Source organism: Bufo bufo, chromosome 4 (assembly GCF_905171765.1).
Source record: "Bufo bufo chromosome 4, aBufBuf1.1, whole genome shotgun sequence".
In the NCBI taxonomy this organism is placed as follows: domain Eukaryota; kingdom Metazoa; phylum Chordata; class Amphibia; order Anura; family Bufonidae; genus Bufo; species Bufo bufo.
In genome coordinates this window covers 451,308,800-451,329,543 of record NC_053392.1, presented here as the reverse complement: position 1 = coordinate 451,329,543, position 20,744 = coordinate 451,308,800, and the positions used below count along the sequence as shown (strand labels likewise).

General features: G+C 42.6%; 1 protein-coding gene across 1 annotated transcript in view; it reads right to left on the bottom strand.

The window, feature by feature from the left end:
• Positions 1-20,744, bottom strand: part of PGBD5 (piggyBac transposable element derived 5) — a 127,888-nt gene that overhangs the window by 42,220 nt on the left and 64,924 nt on the right. The window contains exons 5-6 of the mRNA XM_040429415.1: positions 12,072-12,252; positions 669-866 (exon numbers count right to left, since the gene is read on the bottom strand). Of these exons, the coding sequence (XP_040285349.1) occupies positions 669-866; positions 12,072-12,252 (379 nt within the window). The remainder of the gene's footprint in view (positions 1-668; positions 867-12,071; positions 12,253-20,744) is intronic.

Below are 20,744 nucleotides of genomic sequence, written 5' to 3'. Positions count from 1 at the left end.
AGCCTGTGAGATCCAGCCCCTTAGGCTGGGTCTCACAGGCAGGCTGTCAGTGTAAAGGCTGATAGGCAATGCATTACAATACAGGATGTATTGTAATGCATTGCAAAGGGGATCAGACCCCAGAAGTTGTAGTCCAAAAGTGGGACAAAAATAAAAAGTAAAAAAAGTGTTTTTCATAATTAAAAAAATAAAGTTTCAAGTAAAAAAAAAAAATCACCAAATAAAACACACAATTTTTTTTTTAAAAACACAAAAAATATTTCACATGATCCACCACCTCACCTGAATGCCGTAGAAAGATTTGTAAAAAAAACACACAAAAAACAAATGACATATTAGGTATTGCTGCGTCCGTAACCACTGCATCTATAAATATTTCACATGAACCACCACCTCACCCGAATGCTGTAGAAAAAATAAAATGAAAATTGTACTAAAATGGAAAATCAGAGATGTTTAGAGATGCTCTGGAAATCCCCTTTTTCAGCTTGCAGTGCACATGGATGGAGAAGACACACCAAGAGCAAGAAATGTACACACGGACCAACAACGGACACTTCACTTCAATCTTCACCAATGAACAATGACTTTCTTGTCATGGTTGTCATCACTAACACAGACATGTGAAAGAGGACTAATTCCTTAAAACAGGGAAATAAAATACTTACCCTGCTGAATAGGAGAGTATGCATTATTCAAAAAACGAAAGTGTCCTTTATTGTACCAGCAAATAAGGGACATTTTCCCCTTCATCTTGATTCTATATTGTCCTCGAGCCAGTGGTACTTCTGGGTTACTCATCATTGATAGTGGTAATCCGGTACAGTCACTTTTACGGGAGCTCAGCAGCCCACAGCAGTAAATATCTGAAAATAAAAGCAAAGTTTACAATCAATGAAGTCTTTTTGACATATTAAAATGGGTGATATTTATCAATACTGCTGCAAAGGAAAACTAAACTATTTGCCAATAGCAACCAGATACCACATTTACTTTTTTCAGAACTCCTTTGGAAATAAAGGGATTAACCCCTCTGTTTTGGCCATTAATGACCAGGTCATTTTTTTTCATTGCTTCATTGTCACCTTCCAAGAGCTATAACTTTTTAATGTTTCTATGTAGCCGTATGAGGGCTTGTTTTTTGCATTACAAGTTGTAGTTTTTAATGGCGCCCTTTCAGGGTACACATAACTTACTGATTACCTTTTATTAACTGTTTCTGGGAGGGAGATGGGAAAAACAAATACTGCCACTGTGTTATTACATTATAAATTTAGTGGTGTTCATTATTTGACATAAATAACACAATAACTTTACTCTATGGGTCAATATGATCACAGCAATACCAAATACACACACACACACACATCTATATATATTAATATAAATATATATATATATATGTATATATATATATATATATATATATATATGAAGAAGAGTTGTCCAGCCTTTCTTAGTGGAGTTCCAAAAGCACTTTATTGAATATCAAGTATTAAAAAACATCCAAGTACAGGTTGCGTCAGTCAATGCAACCTGTACTTGGATGTTTTTTAATACTTGATATTCAATAAAGTGCTTTTGGAACTCCACTAAGAAAGGCTGGACAACTCTTCTTCACTTATCCTTATTGCTCCCAGTCCGGGTGAGGGAGCGGTCCGTGTCCTAATGGTTGGAGTTTCCAGGCAGGTGAGAGCTGCTCTAATTACGTTTTATTTTTGAATGGATATATATATATATATATATATATATATATATACACAGTACAGACCAAAAGTTTGGACACACCTTCTCATTCAAAGAGTTTTCTTTATTTTCATGACTATGAAGGCATCAAAACTATGAATTAACACATGTGGAATTATATACATAACAAACAAGTGTGAAACAACTGAAAATATGTCATATTCTAGGTTCTTCAAAGTAGCCACCTTTTGCTTTGATTACTGCTTTGCACACTCTTGGCATTCTCTTGATGAGCTTCAAGAGGTAGTCCCCTGAAATGGTCTTCCAACAGTCTTGAAGGAGTTCTCAGAGATGCTTAGCACTTGTTGGCCCTTTTGCCTTCACTTTGCGGTCCAGCTCACCCCAAACCATCTCGATTGGGTTCAGGTCCGGTGACTGTGGAGGCCAGGTCATCTGGCGCAGCACCCCATCACTCTCCTTCATGGTCAAATAGCCCTTACTTTCAAAGTTTTCCCAATTTTTCGGCTGACTGACTGACCTCCATTTCTTAAAGTAATGATGGCCACTCGTTTTTCTTTACTTAGCTGCTTTTTTCTTGCCATAATACAAATTCTAACAGTCTATTCAGTAGGACTATCAGCTGTGTATCCACCTGACTTCTCCTCAACGCAACTGATGGTCCCAACCCCATTTATAAGACAAGAAATCCCACTTATTAAACCTGACAGGGCACACCTGTGAAGTGAAAACCATTTCAGGGGACTACCTCTTGAAGCTCATCAAGAGAATGCCAAGAGTGTGCAAATCAGTAATCAAAGCAAAAGGTGGCTACTTTGAAGAACCTAGAATATGACATATTTTCAGTTGTTTCACACTTGTTTGTTATGTATATAATTCCACATGTGTTAATTCATAGTTTTGATGCCTTCAGTGTGGATCTACAATTTTCATAGTCATGAAAATAAAGAAAACTCTGAATGAGAAGGTGTGTCCAAACTTTTGGTCTGTACTGTATATCTATATCAATGGAATAGATATATATATATATATATATATATATATTTATAGCAGCACACAGCAATATAAGTAAACACACTATAACAACACACTAATACGGCTCTAACTACACTAGTCACAATCTCACTATAATACTCACCCCCACAATCTAACTATACCTAACACATACACATTAACAGCAGTCCACCCAATCCTGTCAATATACTATCCCTACGGGGAATAACAAGGGGTTAATACAGACACTGCTGCTGCTGGGGTATGCAGGGCAGCCATGAAGGGGTATCAAGGGGTATAGTGTAAAACTAGGGTAGCAGGGGATATAGGGGAATGAGGGATATACAATGTTGGGAGGACACAGGGGAATTAGAGTACATTGGTGGTATAGGGGAAGTAAGGATTAATGCAGGGGAATCAGGGATAAATGCAGGGGAAGGTAAGGGTTAAATATATATGGCAGGGGTTCAGGGGATCGTTGGTGGTATAGGGGGAGTAAGGGTTAATGCAGGGGAATAAGGGATAAATGCAGGGGAAGGTAAGGGTTAAATATCAGGGGTTCAGGGGATCGTTGGTGGTATAGGGCAGGAGAATAACAAGGGTTAATTGTTGGTGGTATAGGGAGGGTTCAGGATACTCAGCTGGTATTATGCTCGTTGTCCAGGGGATGCTCGTTTGTCCAGGGGATGATCCTCTCTGCTCCTGGTGGTCCGACCGCACTCCTGAGCGTAGCGCCGCCGGACTATTTAAGCTCGGCGGCGCTCGCTCTTCTCCCACCAGTGCCGCGGCCGGCCCGCGCATCCCGGAAAGCGCTTCCAGGCGGGGGAATCCTTTGATCCTCCTGCCTGTGGAGCAGATGCACACCTTTGTTCCCATGTCCCTGTTAGGCACACCATCTCCGGATCTTATTGATCCTCTGTCCTTTGAAGAGGCCGACGCTGGGCATAATTGTCCAGCTGTCGGTCTCCTCCACCCCCCCAGCAGGCGCATTCCCGAGGTGGGGGCAGGGGAGATTGTGCAAAAGAATTACGGCCATACATGTCTATAGATGCTTAAGGCACATCTATAGACATATATGAGTGGACATGATATACATATAGGGGGCAGGCACATATGATGAGCCCACCTATACCATATAGAGGTATACATATATATTCATAGATGTTTGGGGCACATCCATAAATATATATGTACCTATACCAATAAACCCACCCAGAATATATTCTATATACATAGAGATGCATGCTGCCAAGGGGGCATACATACATCTCCATCTCCATACACACACATCCTACCTGGATGGGCCCATAAAAAGGGCCAATATATATGTATATATGTCAGGGCATATATACATATATATTTAAATATAACACTTCCCTCAACAGCACAACTTGCTATTCTCTAACAAGGAGCTTAACAGCAAAATTCACATAGGTGTTTGATCCATGAATCGCCCAATAAATGTCCTGGTTCAATTATAATTGGTATTCAAACAGCCCTCCTCTCCATGCTATTCACATTTTGACATCATGAGACCAAGACGACACCTAACAATTGATCAACAGTACCTCGCCATTGCGAGGCTTCAAGCAGGATGTTCTCAGACAGAAGTGGCCACTGAACTTAGAGTGTCATCAGCAGGTTGCAACAGAGAGTCAGAGAGACTGGAAGAGTCACAGAAAGGCATAGATGTGGACCTCCTTTGGCCACATCCCACATTGATGACCTCTTCATTGTGAACAATGCCCCGCGGAACCGGATGATGAATGCCACACAACTCCAGGCATATTTAAAGGAGGTGAGTGGCAACCAAGTGCCACGACAGACCTTTGAAACCATTTACTCTGCATGCTTGACGACCTGCAAGGGTAACTGATAAACATTATCATCTTGCATGGGCCAGAGAGCATCTACGCTGGATGAGGGACCAGTGGGCCTCAGTGCTGTTCAGTGATGAAAGTAAATTCAGGCTGAGCAGAAATCATGGACGCCAACAATGTTGGAGACATCAAGGAGAGTACTATGCATCAGCTCCTTTGGTGGTGGTGGTGTTACAGTGTGGGCAAGTGTATGTAGTCAATAGAGAACTGCCCTACAGTTTGTGAATGGTACAGTGACAAGCCCATACTACTTGAATAAACATCATTAATCCAGACATTATGCCTCTGCATGATCGAAACAGGCCTAATTTCATCTTCATGGAAGACAATGAGCTAGCTCAACGAGGTCGCATCATTAGGGAACAGCTGCTGGAGACTGGGGTACCACAAATTGAGTGGCCTGAACTTTCTCCAGACCTGAATCCCATTAAAAACCTATGGGATCAGCTGAGTTGCTGTGTAGAGGCTTGTAACTCTGTACCCCAGAACCTCAATGACCTGAGGGTTGGCCTTCAAGAAGGGAATCTATGCAGACAATAAGTTGACTTGTGAAGAGCATGAGACATCGTTATCAAGCTGTAATTGATGCTCAAGGTCACATGGCCAGTTACTGAGACATTTATATTTTTTGTGTGAGTATACACACTACTGTTGTTGGCTTTTGTTTCAATAAATAGTTTGAGATGAGGAAATCACCTTTGCATGCTTCTACATAAAGGGGTTGTCTGGGCTTTTAATATTGATGACCATTAAATGCCCGGACAACCCCTTTAACTGCCCTACTTTCATTAAATATCACTGTAGCGTCAACTTTTCATGTTTTCCATAAATTACACCCAAAAGCCAAATATCCCTAAATTTTTGTGAGTAGTATATATTTTTGTGGAAAAAGATTCAGTAAAACTAATTTATGCATTTATTTACAGTATTTTCTTTTTCTTAACACCACGTCCGTAAACAGCTCTCAGTATATGAGGAAGGTGTTATCAGTGACTGACCGTGTATACACATATACAGGGAATGCTATCAATTACTAATAACACCTGCACTGTGTACTGAGAGCTGTTCACGGGGTTGTTCTTAAAATGGGCTTGTCACCTCTCCTGACATGTATATAATAACAATTCTGGATCATCTTTTCTTATGTCTCTATGTCATGCCATTCTACTCTTATTCCTGCTAGAAGTTTATGGATAAAAGTACAGATGGGAGTTACCAGTCTGACACTGGCAGCATTGATTGAACAAGGTAAGACTGTGCAGGAACAGCCTCCCCACTGGTAACTCCAATTTATACCTTTATCCTAAGGCTGGTTTCCCACGGGCGTTGTGGGTGCGTTGCGGGAACATGCACGATTTTTCCCCGTGAGTGCAAAGCGTTTTAATGCGTTTTGCACGAGCGTGACAAAAATCGGCATGTTTGGTACCCAGACCCGAACCTGGACTTCTTCACAAAAGTTCGGGTTTGGGTTCAGTATTCTGTAAATTTTATTATTTTCCCTTATAACATGGTTATAAGGGAAAATAATAGCATTCTTTAACCTGTTAAGGACACAGGGCGTACCTGTACGCCCTGTGTATTTCCAATCACCGCAGCCCGGCGGGCGGTGATCGGAACTGGGTGCCTGCTGAAATCAATCAGCAGGCACCCTGGGTCAATGCCGAGGGGGGTTCTGTGACCCCCCCGTATCGGCAATCGCTGCGGATTAACCCCTTCTATGCCGCTAGACCCATAGAAGGGGTTTGTGTTTGAGGGAGCCCATCCAGTCCCCGCGCTGCTGTGGCGGGGACTCAATGTCTCAGAAGGCAGCCCAATGCCGTGCAGAGGCTGCCCAATGCCTTGCACGGCCTTCTACGGGAGCCGAGTAGATCCAGCCTCAGGCTGGGTCTCCTAGGCAACCTGTTTGTGAACTACTCACTGTAGTACACGAACAGGCAATGCATTACAATACAAATTCATTGCAGAGGGGATCAGACCCCCAAAAGTGAACATCAGAAATAAAAGTAAAAAAAAGTGTTTTTAATAAAATTAATAAAGTAAAAAAAGATTTAAAAAAACGCCCTTTCCCCTTTTTTTATAATAAAATAAAAAAACACACATATTAGGTTTCGCCACGTCCGTAATGACCGGCTCTATAAATGTATCACATGATCCACCCTGTCCGATAAATACTATAAAAAAAAAAAGGTGTAAAAAAAAAACATTTTTGTCACCTTACATCACAAAAAGTGCAACAACAAGTGATCAAAAAGGCGTATGCCCCCCAAAATAGTACCAATCTAACAGTCACCTCATCCAGCAAAAAATTAGCCCCTACCTAAGCCAATCGCCCAAAAAAAAAAAAAACTATGGCTCAGAATATGGAGACACTAAAACATATTTTTTTTTGTTTCAAAAACTGCTGGTATTGTGTAAAACTTAAGTAAATAAAAAAAAGTATACATATTAGGTATCGCCTCGTGCGTAAGAACCTGCTCTATAAAAATATCACATGACCTAACCCCTAGCCATTTTTTGTCACCTTACATCACAAAAAGTGTAATAACAAGCGATCAAAAAGTCATACGCACCCCAAAATAGTGGCAATCAAACCGTCATCTCATCCCGCTAAAATCATACCCTACCCAAGATAATCGCCCAAAAACCGAAAAAACTATGGCTCTCAGACCATGGAGACACTAAAACATTATTTTTTTTGTTTCAAAATTGAAATCATTGTATACAGGGAGTGCAGAATTATTAGGCAAGTTGTATTTTTGAGGATTAATTTTATTATTGAACAACAACCATGTTCTCAATGAACCCAAAAAACTCATTAATATCAAAGCTGAATATTTTTGGAAGTAGTTTTTAGTTTGTTTTTAGTTTTAGCTATTTTAGGGGGATATCTGTGTGTGCAGGTGACTATTACTGTGCATAATTATTAGGCAACTTAACAAAAAACAAATATATACCCATTTCAATTATTTATTTTTACCAGTGAAACCAATATAACATCTCAACATTCACAAATATACATTTCTGACATTCAAAAACAAAACAAAAACAAATCAGTGACCAATATAGCCACCTTTCTTTGCAAGGACACTCAAAAGCCTGCCATCCATGGATTCTGTCAGTGTTTTGATCTGTTCACCATCAACATTGCGTGCAGAAGCAACCACAGCCTCCCAGACACTGTTCAGAGAGGTGTACTGTTTTCCCTCCTTGTAAATCTCACATTTGATGATGGACCACAGGTTCTCAATGGGGTTCAGATCAGGTGAACAAGGAGGCCATGTCATTAGATTTTCTTCTTTTATACCCTTTCTTGCCAGCCACGCTGTGGAGTACTTGGACGCGTGTGATGGAGCATTGTCCTGCATGAAAATCATGTTTTTATTGAAGGATGCAGACTTCTTCCTGTACCACTGCTTGAAGAAGGTGTCTTCCAGAAACTGGCAGTAGGACTGGGAGTTGAGCTTGACTCCATCCTCAACCCGAAAAGGCCCCACAAGCTCATCTTTGATGATACCAGCCCAAACCAGTACTCCACCTCCACCTTGCTGGCGTCTGAGTTGGACTGGAGCTCTCTGCCCTTTACCAATCCAGCCACGGGCCCATCCATCTGGCCCATCAAGACTTACTCTCATTTCATCAGTCCATAAAACCTTAGAAAAATCAGTCTTGAGATATTTCTTGGCCCAGTCTTGACGTTTCAGCTTGTGTGTCTTGTTCAGTGGTGGTCGTCTTTCAGCCTTTCTTACCTTGGCCATGTCTCTGAGTATTGCACACCTTGTGCTTTTGGGCACTCCAGTGATGTTGCAGCTCTGAAATATGGCCAAACTGGTGGCAAGTGGCATCTTGGCAGCTGCACGCTTGACTTTTCTCAGTTCATGGGCAGTTATTTTGCGCCTTGGTTTTTCCACACGCTTCTTGCGACCCTGTTGACTATTTTGAATGAAACGCTTGATTGTTCGATGATCACGCTTCAGAAGCTTTGCAATTTTAAGAGTGCTGCATCCCTCTGCAAGATATCTCACTATTTTTGACTTTTCTGAGCCTGTCAAGTCCTTCTTTTGACCCATTTTGCCAAAGGAAAGGAGTTGCCTAATAATTATGCACACCTAATATATGGTGTTGATGTCATTAGACCACACCCCTTCTCATTACAGAGATGCACATCACCTAATATGCTTAATTGGTAGTAGGCTTTCGAGCCTATACAGCTTTGAGTAAGACAACATGCATAAAGAGGATGATGTGGTCAAAATACTCATTTGCCTAATAATTCTGCACGCAGTGTAAAACTTACATAAATAAATAAAATAGTTGACATATTAGGTATCGTCGCGTCCATAATAACCTGCTCTATAAAAATATCACATGACCTAATCCCTCAGATGAATACAGTAAAAAAATAAAACATAAAAACGGTGTAAAAAAAAAGCAATTTTTTGTCACCTTACATCACAAAAAGTGTAATAGCAAGCGATCAAAAAGTCATACACACCCCAAAATAGTGACAATCAAACAGTCATCTCATCCAGAAAAAAATGAGTCCCTACACAAGACAGAAATAAAAAATAAATATGGCTTTCAGAATGTGGAGACAGTAAAGAATATATATATATTTTTTAAATGCTTTGTTATGTAAAACTGAAACAAATAACCCAAAAAAGTTGTCATATTTGGTATTGTCGCGTCCGTAACAACCTGCTCTCTAAAAAATACCACATGATCTAACCTGTCAGATGAATGTTGTAAATAACAAAAAATAAAAACGGTGCCAAAACAGCTATTTCTTGTCTTGCCTCACAAAAAGTGTAATATAGAGTAGGGATCGACCGATTATCGGTTTTACCATTATCGGCCGATATTCAGGATTTTGAACGTTATCAGTATCGGCATCTATTTTGTCGATATACCGATAACGTATTGGGAACAAGGATCGTGCTGCTGGCAGCGCTCTCCGTGTTCCCTCAGCAGCACAGGGGAGAAGGAAGCAGTGCCTCCCTTCCCCCTGTGCTGCTGCTGCCGCTGCCACCAATGAGAGGAGGGAGGAGAAGAGGAGGGGCGGGGCTGTGGCCACTGCGCCACCAATGAAGATAACTCTCTCATTAATTCATATACAGGAGACGGGAGCTGGCTGCAGAATCACATAGCCGGCATCCGACCTCTATGACAAGTAGCTGCGATCTGCGGTAGTTAATCCCTCAGGTGCCGCACCTAAGGGGTTAACTGCTGCGGATCGCAGCTACCGCTCATAGAGGTCGATTTGAAGTCTGCCAAAAAAGTGAAATTTTGAAATTTTCTCTCTATTTTCCATTAATTCTTGTGGAACACCTAAAGGGTTAACAAAGTGTGTAAAATCAGTTTTGAATACCTTGAGGGGTGTAGTTTGTAAAATGGGGTCATTTTTGGGTGGTTTCTATTATGTAAGCCTCACAAAGTGACTTCAGACCTGAACTGGTCCTGGAAAAGTGGAAAAGATTTGCTTCTAAACTTCTAAGCCTTCTAACGTCCCCAAAAAATAAATGTCATTCCCAAAATGATCCAAACATGAAGTAGACATATGGGGAATGTAAAATAATTTGAAAATTTGCTAATTTTCCATAATTTTTGGTAAATTTGGTATTTTTTATAAATAAAAATGAATTTTTTTGACTCCATACAGGGGGATCTGTGGATGGCACTGTTACAGGGGGGATCTGTGGATGGCACTGTTACAGGGGGGGGGGATCTGTGGATGGCACTGTTACAGGGGGGATCTGTGGATGGCACTGTTGCAGGGGGGGATCTGTGGGTGGCACTGTTACAGGGGGGATCTGTGTGTGGCACTGTTATATATGTGCCATCCACAGACCCCCCCCCACCCCATAACAGTGCCATCCACAGACCCCCCAGCCCATAACTGTGCCATCCACAGATCCCCCCCATAAAAATGTCATCCACAGATCTCCCCCCCCCCCGCCACTCCGGTATACTAATATAAGATGTCTTATTCAATTAATAGTGATTACACATGCCCCCTCACTCCTAATAGTACCTTACATCCTAACAGCTTCTGTACAATGCCGACAGGCAGGCCGGGCGGCCGGCGCGTCCCTCACTGACGTCACTTCCCTGCACCGCCTGCTTCATTCATAAAGTAGGCGGCGCAGGCACGTGACATCAGGGAGTTACGCTGCAGCCCGTCCGGCCTGCCTGCCTGCATTCTACAGAAGCTGTTAGGATGTAAGGTACTATTAGGAGTGAGGGGGCATGTTTAATAACTATTAATTGAATAAGACATCTTATATTAGTATACCGGAGCGGCGGGGCTATACTACACTGACTGCACCGCCCCGCCGCTATTGCCGGCCCCAGCTCCTCTTCCCAGTCCATCCCCGAGTCCCCGCTCGCTCTTACATCGCAGCTTGCGATGTAAAACTGCAAGCATTCGCCCCATAAGACGCAGGGGCATTTATCTCCCATTTTGGGGGGAGAAAAAGCGCGTCTTATGGGGCGAAAAATACGGTATTATGCATTTTTGTACTTCCCGCCTTTTATGCAAATTAACATAAGAGTCATATCTTACTTGTGTGACCAGAGAAGAGTCATATTTTCAAGTTCTGACTCATCTCAGGTTAATTAGCACATGTATCAAATCGTTTTTTTTTACACAATAAAAGCACACAGAGCTATGGGGACTGGGTATTGCGGATGTGCTAGCAGCCATCTAGCAACCCATGTCCTCAGCTCTATACCCAAAATCCAGATGACAGGTTCCTATTAAGGTGAAATATGGCCGTACCCTTAAGGGGTTAATACAGAATGCTTAGTAGAAGGTCAATTGAGGGTTAAAAAATAAAATAAAAATTAACTCACCTTCTCCAATTGATTGCGTAGCTGCCGGTCTCCTGTTCTTTCTTCAGGACCTGTCAAAGGACCTGTGGTGACGTCACTGAGCTCATCACATGGTCCATCACCATGGTGATGTATCATGTGATGAGCACAGTGATGTCACCACAGGTCCTTTGACAGGTACTGAAGAAAGAACAGGAGATCGGCAGGTACGCGATCAATTGGAGGATTTTTTTAATTTATTTTTTTTAACCCCTCAATTGACCTTCTACTAAGCATTCTGTATTAAAGAATGCTATTATTTTCCCTTATAACCATGTTATAAGGGAAAATAATACAGTGAATAGACTTTCGTCCTAGTAACCATGCGTGAAAATCACACCGCATCCGCACTTGCTTGCGGATGCTTGTGATTTTCATGCAGCCCCATTTACTTCTATGGGGCCTGCGCTGCATGAAAAACGCACAATATAGAACATGCTGCGATTTTCATGCAACGCACAAGTGATGTGTGAAAATCACTGCTCATGTGCACAGCCCCATAGAAATGAATGGGTCCAGATTTAGTGCGGGTGCAATGCGTTCAACTCATGCAATGCACCCGCGCGGAAAACTCGCCCGTGTGAAAGGGGCCTAAGACTTCGAGCAAGATTAACAGAAGATACATACCTTGTTTTTCAAATTCTTCAAATAAATTCAAGCTTGTAATACTTGGGCCCGTAAATATGATGTAATTCTTTCCACATGAATACTGACATAAGTTCTTGGCTACAATACTGTGCAGTTGTGGCTTGTTTTTCAATGTGTCAAGACCATCTGTACCACTTCCTTCCTTCAAATGAACAAATATCTAAAAAATAAATAAAAAATAAATAAAAAAAAGACACAATTAGCACCTAAAGTCAAGAAATATTGTGTTGCAATAGAAAACAGACGAACGTGTAGTAAAAAGCACAATTGTTAAAGGGATTCTGTCATCAGATTTATCCCCTCTAACCTAAAAATATGCTCATGTCCAGACTAATAAGAAGAATCCTAAGCTGGCCTTATTAAACCTCACTGTGGCTCTATTTGCCCAAAAACCAGGTTTTTATAACCTGTCAATCACTTACTTAAGGTGCCCAAGGGTAGGTCCGTTAATACAGGGTGCCCGGCCGCACCCCTCGCCATCCGGTGCCCAGCGCCACCTTCCCTATCTTCAGCGCCGCCTTCTACAGCTCAGCGCCGCCTCCGCAATCCTCCCCGTCCCTCTGCCAGATCCCGCGCCTGTGCACTAGGCTCAGCCTGATGCGCCCGTGCGGACTCCTGGCAGCGGCTTCGTTGAGCGAAGTGCGCATGCGCCGGCCTGATGCGCACTTCGCTCATTCCTGATATGACCTGAAGACTGGCTGAGCCTAGTGCGCAGGCGCGGGATCTGGCAGAGGGACGGGGAGGATTGCGGAGGCGGCGCTGAGCTGTAGAAGGCGGTGCTGAAGACAGGGAAGGTGGCGCTGGGCACCGGACTGCGAGGGGTGGGGCCAGGCACCCTGTATTAACGGACCTCCCCTTGGGCACCTTAAGTAAGTGATTGACAGGTTATAAAAACCAGTTTTTTGGGCAAATAGAGCCACAGTGAGGTTTAATAAGGCCAGCTTCTGATTCTTCATATTAGTCTTCATATTAGTCTGGACATGAGCATATGTTTAGGTTAGAGGGGTTAAATCTGATGACAGAATCCCTTTAAGGATAAGTGCACAGATACACACACAAAATACATATATGTAAATACATTTGCCAACTGTCTGGGAAACTCCTGCAAAATGGGCAAAAGGGGGAATTCTCCCAAAAGTTCAGGCGGCCTCTTTAAAATATACTTACCTTTCCCATTCCTGCAGTCTAGGAACCTATTTACCACTAATCCACTGCCTAGTACTGTACTTTGTCGGGGTGGCCCCAACCGCTAGTATTACACACCTAGGGGGTCATTTATGAAACTGGCGTCAAGTAGAACTGGCTTAGTTGCCCATAGCAACCAATCAGATTCCACCTTTCATTTTGGACAGCTCCTTTGGAAAATGAAAGGTGGAATCTGATTGGTTGCTATGGTCAACTAAGCCAGTTCTACTTTACACCAACATTTTTTTACAACCCTGCCCAGTTATATTTGTACAGGGGAGAGAGTTTGTGATGGTCTTGCATATGGACATTACTTGGAATATTGAGGAATTCAATTGATCCCTCTGGATCCCTTTTTTTCCTAATGAGAATGTTTATTTGGTCGTCGCGGTTCCGTGATGTCATTTTGAGGTTGTTGGGCAGGTTATTTAAATGTGTTTGTATTGGGGAGTCTTCACTGCTTGACTAAGACATGGGTTGTGTCGAAACGTGTCACAGAATGAATATGTGGCGATAAAGAAATACTTCACAAGACGCTACATGTGAGTGGCGGTCCTTTTCTATCGTTATTGCTGTGTGGGACGCCGACCCTACGACATGTGCACTGCAAATTTTGCCTGCAGTGCCGACTGATTCGAATATATGATTCATTGGCCTTCAAGTGCGAGCACGCAAGACTGATTGAAGTGAGAGACCAGATGAGTACCTTCGCCTACAATGAGGATCAAGCAAGAGAGATTGTGGCACATTGCTTCAACAGATTTCCTGAAAATTCCCTCCAGTGAATTTAGGAGCAGAAATTTGGAAAAGGAATCGAAGCATTTAATATCCTTGGAATTACATGCAGCTATTTTGGCGGAATATCATTGCACACAGAGTATACTGCGAGGTTTACGGGTGAACCTGAGACCAACGCTTTTTGGTGATAATTTGTATTACTGTACCCGATTTGCCAGCATATTGAACAAATGCTCATTGGATCTTATTGTTTTAACAATTGAGCACTTATCTGCTGCCAATGATGAATGTAAGATCAAAATATCCACTATAGAAAATCAATTGAAGTATTGCCTGAAACTTGAAGATTTAAAAAATCTTAAAGGGTTTCTACCACCAGAATTACTGTTATGTAGCTGACTGACATTAGCGATGCGCTAATGTCAGCACTACATAACAGTGTATTTTTTACCTTTCTCCCTGTAGCCGTTCTGATAAAAAAAGCACTTTTATTATATGCTAATGAGCCTCTAGGTGATATGTGGGCGTAAAATCAGCACCTAGAGGCTCCGTCTACTCACCCTTTATCCCGCCCAGGTCCCCTGTTCTGCCCGCCCCGCTCCTCTTGATTGATGTGACGATTCGCAGCAGCGTTGACGAAATCCCGCGCCTGCGCCGTTCACTTCTGTCTTCGGCGCAGTGAGTGAATGATGCGCTCCTGGTGCCGGATTCCTCACTGCGCCTGCGCCGACTACGTCACAGTGAAGAAGCCGGCACCAGGAGAGCGGCCTTTACTCACTGCGCCTGCGCCGAAGACAGAAGTGAAAGGCGCAGGCGCGGGATTTCGTCAACGCTGCTGCGAACCGTCACATCAATCAAGAGGAACGGGGCGGGCAGAACAGGGGACCATGGCGGGATAAAGGGTGAGTAGACGGAGCCTCTAGGTGCTGATTTTACGCCCACATAGCACCTAGAGGCTCATTAGCATATTATAAAAGTGTTTATTTTACCAAAACGGCTGCAGGGACTAACGTTAGAAACATACTGTTATGTAGTGCTGACATTAGCGCATCGCTAATGTCAGACAGCTACATTACAGTATTTCTGGTGGTAGAAACCCTTTAAAGAGAAGATCGATAAACATTGTTCTGATCTAAAGAATAATAATAAGAGCACTAAACGTGCGAAACATATCAGGGATTCAGAAGACCAACTAATACATCGCATCTATAAATGGCAGGACGCATCGGGCACAGCTATTCCACAAGCGCAACCAATTGGCCGCAGGACAGGTTCCGTATCCTCTGGCTCTGGAAGCGACACTACAAGTGGCCAACGAGGAGCTTTTTTAGGAAAACGCAACTATCTAAAAAAAAATCACATCAGGAGAGCAGGCTGCCATCATCCTAGGGGCAGATGCACCACGAATGATACGATCGCAGGTACCGCAGAGACATTAGTGTTGAATCTTTCCTCAAAAAGTTTAAGTCCAGCACAAATTGATTGTATTACAAAGGAGCTTATTGTTTAGCCCGACGGAATTGGCACATTTAGTCTGGACATGGACTTGCAGAGATTTCTTCGCAATGTGCGTTTTAAAGCCCATTTATCTAATGATCAGTGTACATCTGTTCCGGGGGGGGGGGGGGTTGATGTGAATGTTCTTACCTTGAAACAATTTGATCTTAGGATAAAAAGTCATTTTACACCCCCTAAAACGTATCAACCAGTTGAAACGTTCGTCAATTTAGTACAACAAGATATAACAGCATTAATGCGTCAGTTTAAACAGGGCAATTTGTATGTACAGTACATCGCAATTTATCTACTGAACAGAGGTTCCTTGGGGGGGGGAGCCCTTGTTGTTTTAGACAAAACATTATGTGAATGAAATCCTGGAACAGTTATAAGACCGCACAACATATCACATATTACAGAGTGATGTCACCTATAACGCTCAAAAAGCTACCACACAAGTAGTTATAATCAATCAATTCTTTATTAAACATCCATTGACAATACACTGATGGGAACACTGAAGTGTTTACAGAAAATTAAAAACAGAGAGTGAGCTCCAGAGGGACTAGTAACCCACAATAAGCAGCAACAATATAGGTGGGGCTCATATGGCTAAAGTGCACACAGAATATGGGTTACAATACAGTCCCTGACAAAAGTCTTGTCACTTGTGTACAAATTGACCTGAAGTGCCGCTAAAATATATTTCTAATCAAGAGTTTGTTACAAGAAATGGGTAATTTTAATCCCAACAGTTTTTGTAATAATGTTTCAGTGCAAAACGAAACTGACAAAAAGTATTCTAATATTCACAGCTTGGTAAAGCCCACTGATTCAATTTTTGACAAGACATAAGTGTTGTCGCCTTGTCATATGAGCTTCACCTGTGACTAATAATGGATCAATTAGGTCTCAGGTGTGTATAAAAAGAACCCCAGTACACTAGACCTTCACATAAACTGCAACTAGACCTCTGCAAACATGCCTAAGATTCACCCGGAGACTAAAGTGTTGATTATCAAGAGGCTGAAGACCAGATCCACTGCTGATGTGGCAGACACCTTCAATGTGTCTCAGCGTAGAGTTCAGAGGATAAAAAAAAGATTTGAAGAGACTGGAGACGTTTTGGACAAGGCCAGGTCAGGCCGACCCCGCAAGACAACTGCTCGAGAGGACCGTTTGTTGGCTCGAAAATCCAAGGCCAGCCCATTTTCCACTGCAGCAGAACTCCACGAGACCTGGTCACCTGAAGTCCCTGTGTCAACCAGAACAGTTTGTCGGATTCTGTCTCGAAATGGCCTCCATGGTCGAATCAGTGCCCATAAGCCAGCACTAAACAAAAGACAATTGAAAAATTGTGTGGCATTTGCCAAGGGCCACAGCCTGCTAAAAGGATGGACGCTGGAAAAGTGGATTTTTCAGATGAATCTTCTGTTGAATTACACCACAGTCGCCGCAAATATTGCAGGAGACCTACTGGAACCCGCATGGAGCCCAGATTTACCCAGTAAACAGTGAAGTTTGGTGGAGGCAAAATCATGATCTGGGGTTACATCCAGTATGGGGGTGTGCGAGGGATCTGCAGGGTGGAAGGCAACATCAATAGTCTAAAATACCAAGAAATCTTAGCTACCTCTTATATTCCCAACCATAAAAAAGGCCAAATTCTGCAGCAGGATGGTGCTCCATCGCATACTTCCATCTCCACATCAAAGTTCCTTAAGGCAAAGAAGATCAAGATGCTCCAGGATTGGCCAGCCCAGTCACCAGACATGAACATCATTGAGCATATGTGGTGTAGGATGAAAGATGAAACATGGAAAGAATATTGATGAACTCTGGGAGGCATGCAAGACTGTTTTCTTTGCTATTCCTGATGACTTCATCAATAAATTGTATGAATCCTTGCCAAACCGCATGGATGCTGTCCTTCAAGCTCATGGAATTCATACAAGATATTACATTTGGATCTCACAGCACCACTACTTAATTTGCTGACATATTTTTGGATTTTCAGTAATGTTGTTCAATTTCTGTATAGGCGCCAAAACTTTTGTCTTGCCAAAATTTTACCTTTCTGTCTTGATTAAATTATAAATCTTTTTTTCAGTGAAACTAATTTATTTCAGTGCATTAAACATCATTTGGGAGGGCTTTAGCTTTTCATATGAGCTATTTCTAACACTAATTGATTAATTAAAAGTCAGGTTAATAGCAGGAGTTTCTACAAAATAGAGAAGCGACAAGACTTTTGTCAGGGACTGTACATCACAGGCATAGTCCATGCACAGCGGTGTAAACCTGCGTGCACCCCTACAGAATTGGAACTGCTGAGGGGAAAGAAAATACAATACAATAAATCACATAACTTAACTTACTGACCCTGATCTGGAGCAGCCGCCCGACGATCGTTTCGCTTCACACTTCCTCTAGGGGCATGTTTTTTTTTTATATTACAGAGTGACCCCCTATATCAAGAGCATGCTGGAAAACCTAATTGAGAGGCATAGAGAGGGTGGAACGATCGATGCCAAATTGGGGGAATTTTTGATTAATCAGCATCCAATCACCCCTGTATTTTATACATTACCCAAGGTGCATAAATCTGTGACTCAACCCCCAGGTTGACCAATTGTGGCATCGACCGATTCCATCCTCTCTCCGCCTGCAATGCTTTTGGAAAAGGTATTGACCCCCCTGACAAGGCTAGCACCATCATATTTGAGACACACTACACAATTTTTTAATGAGGTCTTACCATTACAAATAGATGAAGGCTGTGTTCTCGTCACTTTTGATGTGTGCAGCCTTTACACGTCTATTTAACACATGAAAAGCGCCTCCATGCCGTGAAATGTCTACTTGATCAAAGTACATATAGAGATGAAGAACGGGATTTTTTTCTTTCACTTTTGACTATTGTATTGGAGCAAAATGACTTTCCGTTTCAGGATACATTTTGTCAGCAGCAGTGGGGGACCGCGATGGGTTCAAACGTCGCTCCGCCGTACGCAAATTGTTAGATGGCTTATTTTGAGGAAAAAAAACATTTATTCCAATTACTTTTACCAGCAACATTGTCTTTTTTGGCGTCATTTTATGGCTCCCCAAGTGTTCCCTTTATAAGCTGTCCCTCAGGTTCTAAAGTGCATTGTTAAAGGGGTTTTCTGGGAGTTTAATATAGGTCATCAATATCAGATGGGCGGGGGTCCGACACCTGGCACCCCTGCTTATCAGCTGTTTGAAGAGAAGGCTGCGCTATACACTTGAATAGGAACAAGCCGTCCCATAAAAGTGAATGGGACAGCTTGTAATTACACCTGCTCACGGATGTGATGTTGAGGACAAGCAGATAAACCAACTGATCAGCGGAGGTACCAGCTGTCGGACCCCCGCCGATCTGATATTGATGACCTATTCCGAGGATTGGTCATCAATATTCAATTCCTGGAGAACCCCTTAAATTAATAAGCACTTCCATTGGGGAACCCTCATTAGTACAGGAGAGGAGGTGCAGAGAGCAATGAGTATGGCACTGCTAATGATGCGCTGGCATTGCTCACCACTCCCTGTTCACTCGGTGTCAGAGTTGCACTAGGTACTGACAGTGTACAGCTTCAGGTCGTAGTGGATGTAGGCGTAGACTATGACCTGACACTGTGCGACGCCAGGACACAGTGCTGTGCTAAAGAGCCGGAGTGGTAGCGGCGCCTGAAGGAAGAAAGGCATTTTTTATGACTGCTCTGAGGTCTGCATTTAGGGGATGGAGGGATTGAGTAGGGAGGGGTTATAGAAGGCAGCAGCGGTCTAATTTGGGGGTCTGTATAAATTTGGGGTCTGATTTGAGGTCTGTATAAATTTGGGCTCTGTGTAAATATGGGGTCTGATCTGGGATCTGCGTAAATTTGGGGTCTAATCCGAGTTCTATATAAATGTGGGGTCTGATCTGCGGTCTATGTAAATTTGGGGTCTGATTTGGGCTTTGCGTACATTTGGTGTCAGATCTGTGGTCTGTATAAATTTGGCATCTGATCTGAGGTCTATATAAATTTGGGGTCTGATCTGGAGCCTAAGTAAATCTTGACTCTGACCTGGGGTCTGTATAAATTTGGGGGCTCATTTGTGGTATGTATGTATATGGGGCTGATCTGTGATCTATATGAATTGGGGGGGGGGCTGATTTGGGTCTAGTCTGGGGTCGGAATGAATTTGGGGTCTGATCTGCAGTGTTCATTGATTTTGTGTTCTAGTCTAGAGGTATGTATGAATTTTGGGGTGTGTCTGGATGTCTGTATGAATTTTGGGGTCTGTATTAATTTTAGGGTCTGGTCTGATAGTCTGTATTAAATCTGGGGTCTGGTTTGGCAGTCTGTATTATTTTTAGGGTCTCATTTCGGGTCTGCATTAAAAAGGGGTTGTCTAACACATGAAATTTATTTTTGAAAACGGAATAGAATGCCACAAAAAAGTTGTGAAACCACTATCATCCCACTGTTCTCACCACTAGGGAAGCTCTTGGGGTCATTCAGGGACGGTGAGTGTGACACACAAATGTGCTATACGTGTTGTATATGTGGATATTACATTCCTGTAACATAGACGAGCAGGGATACTGTGTAGGCTGTAAGTACTGAATTTCACCGCTGTGTATACATCTACAGTATACTGTATTGTCTTAAAATCAATGTGGTCTGTGAAGTGTGGCCCGTATGGCCGGCCGAGTTTGAGACCCTGGTCCTGCTGCATGATCTTACCACTGTGTCTGACTGTCTGCTGCGCTCTGTGGTTCACTGTGGCCAATATCTATTGAGGATTTGATACTGAATGCTAGAGCACTGTGTCCAGCTCTCTGTTGATCTCTGTAGTTCCATGTAGCCAAAATCTTTTGTGGATTTGATACTGGATGCTAGATGAAAAATCTGAGATTCCTCAGTGGTTGATACCTTTCAATGGCTAACTGAAAAGACGATGACAAAATTGCAAGCTTTCGAGGTTACGTGGGCCTCTTTGTCAGGTGTCTCTTAAGACAGTGTCTGAAGACTCACATACTGTATTTAAATGAGACAAGTGATGTAAAGCAGATCAATATGAGTAGAGGAGGAAACAAACTGTTGTAACAGTAAATTGTTCTAGTAGAATAAATACTCCAGCAATGTGTTTGCAAAGTCGTAAAAATGTATTGAAGGTGCGGCTGTATACAACGTGACGTTTCAGCCTCACTTGGCCTTTATC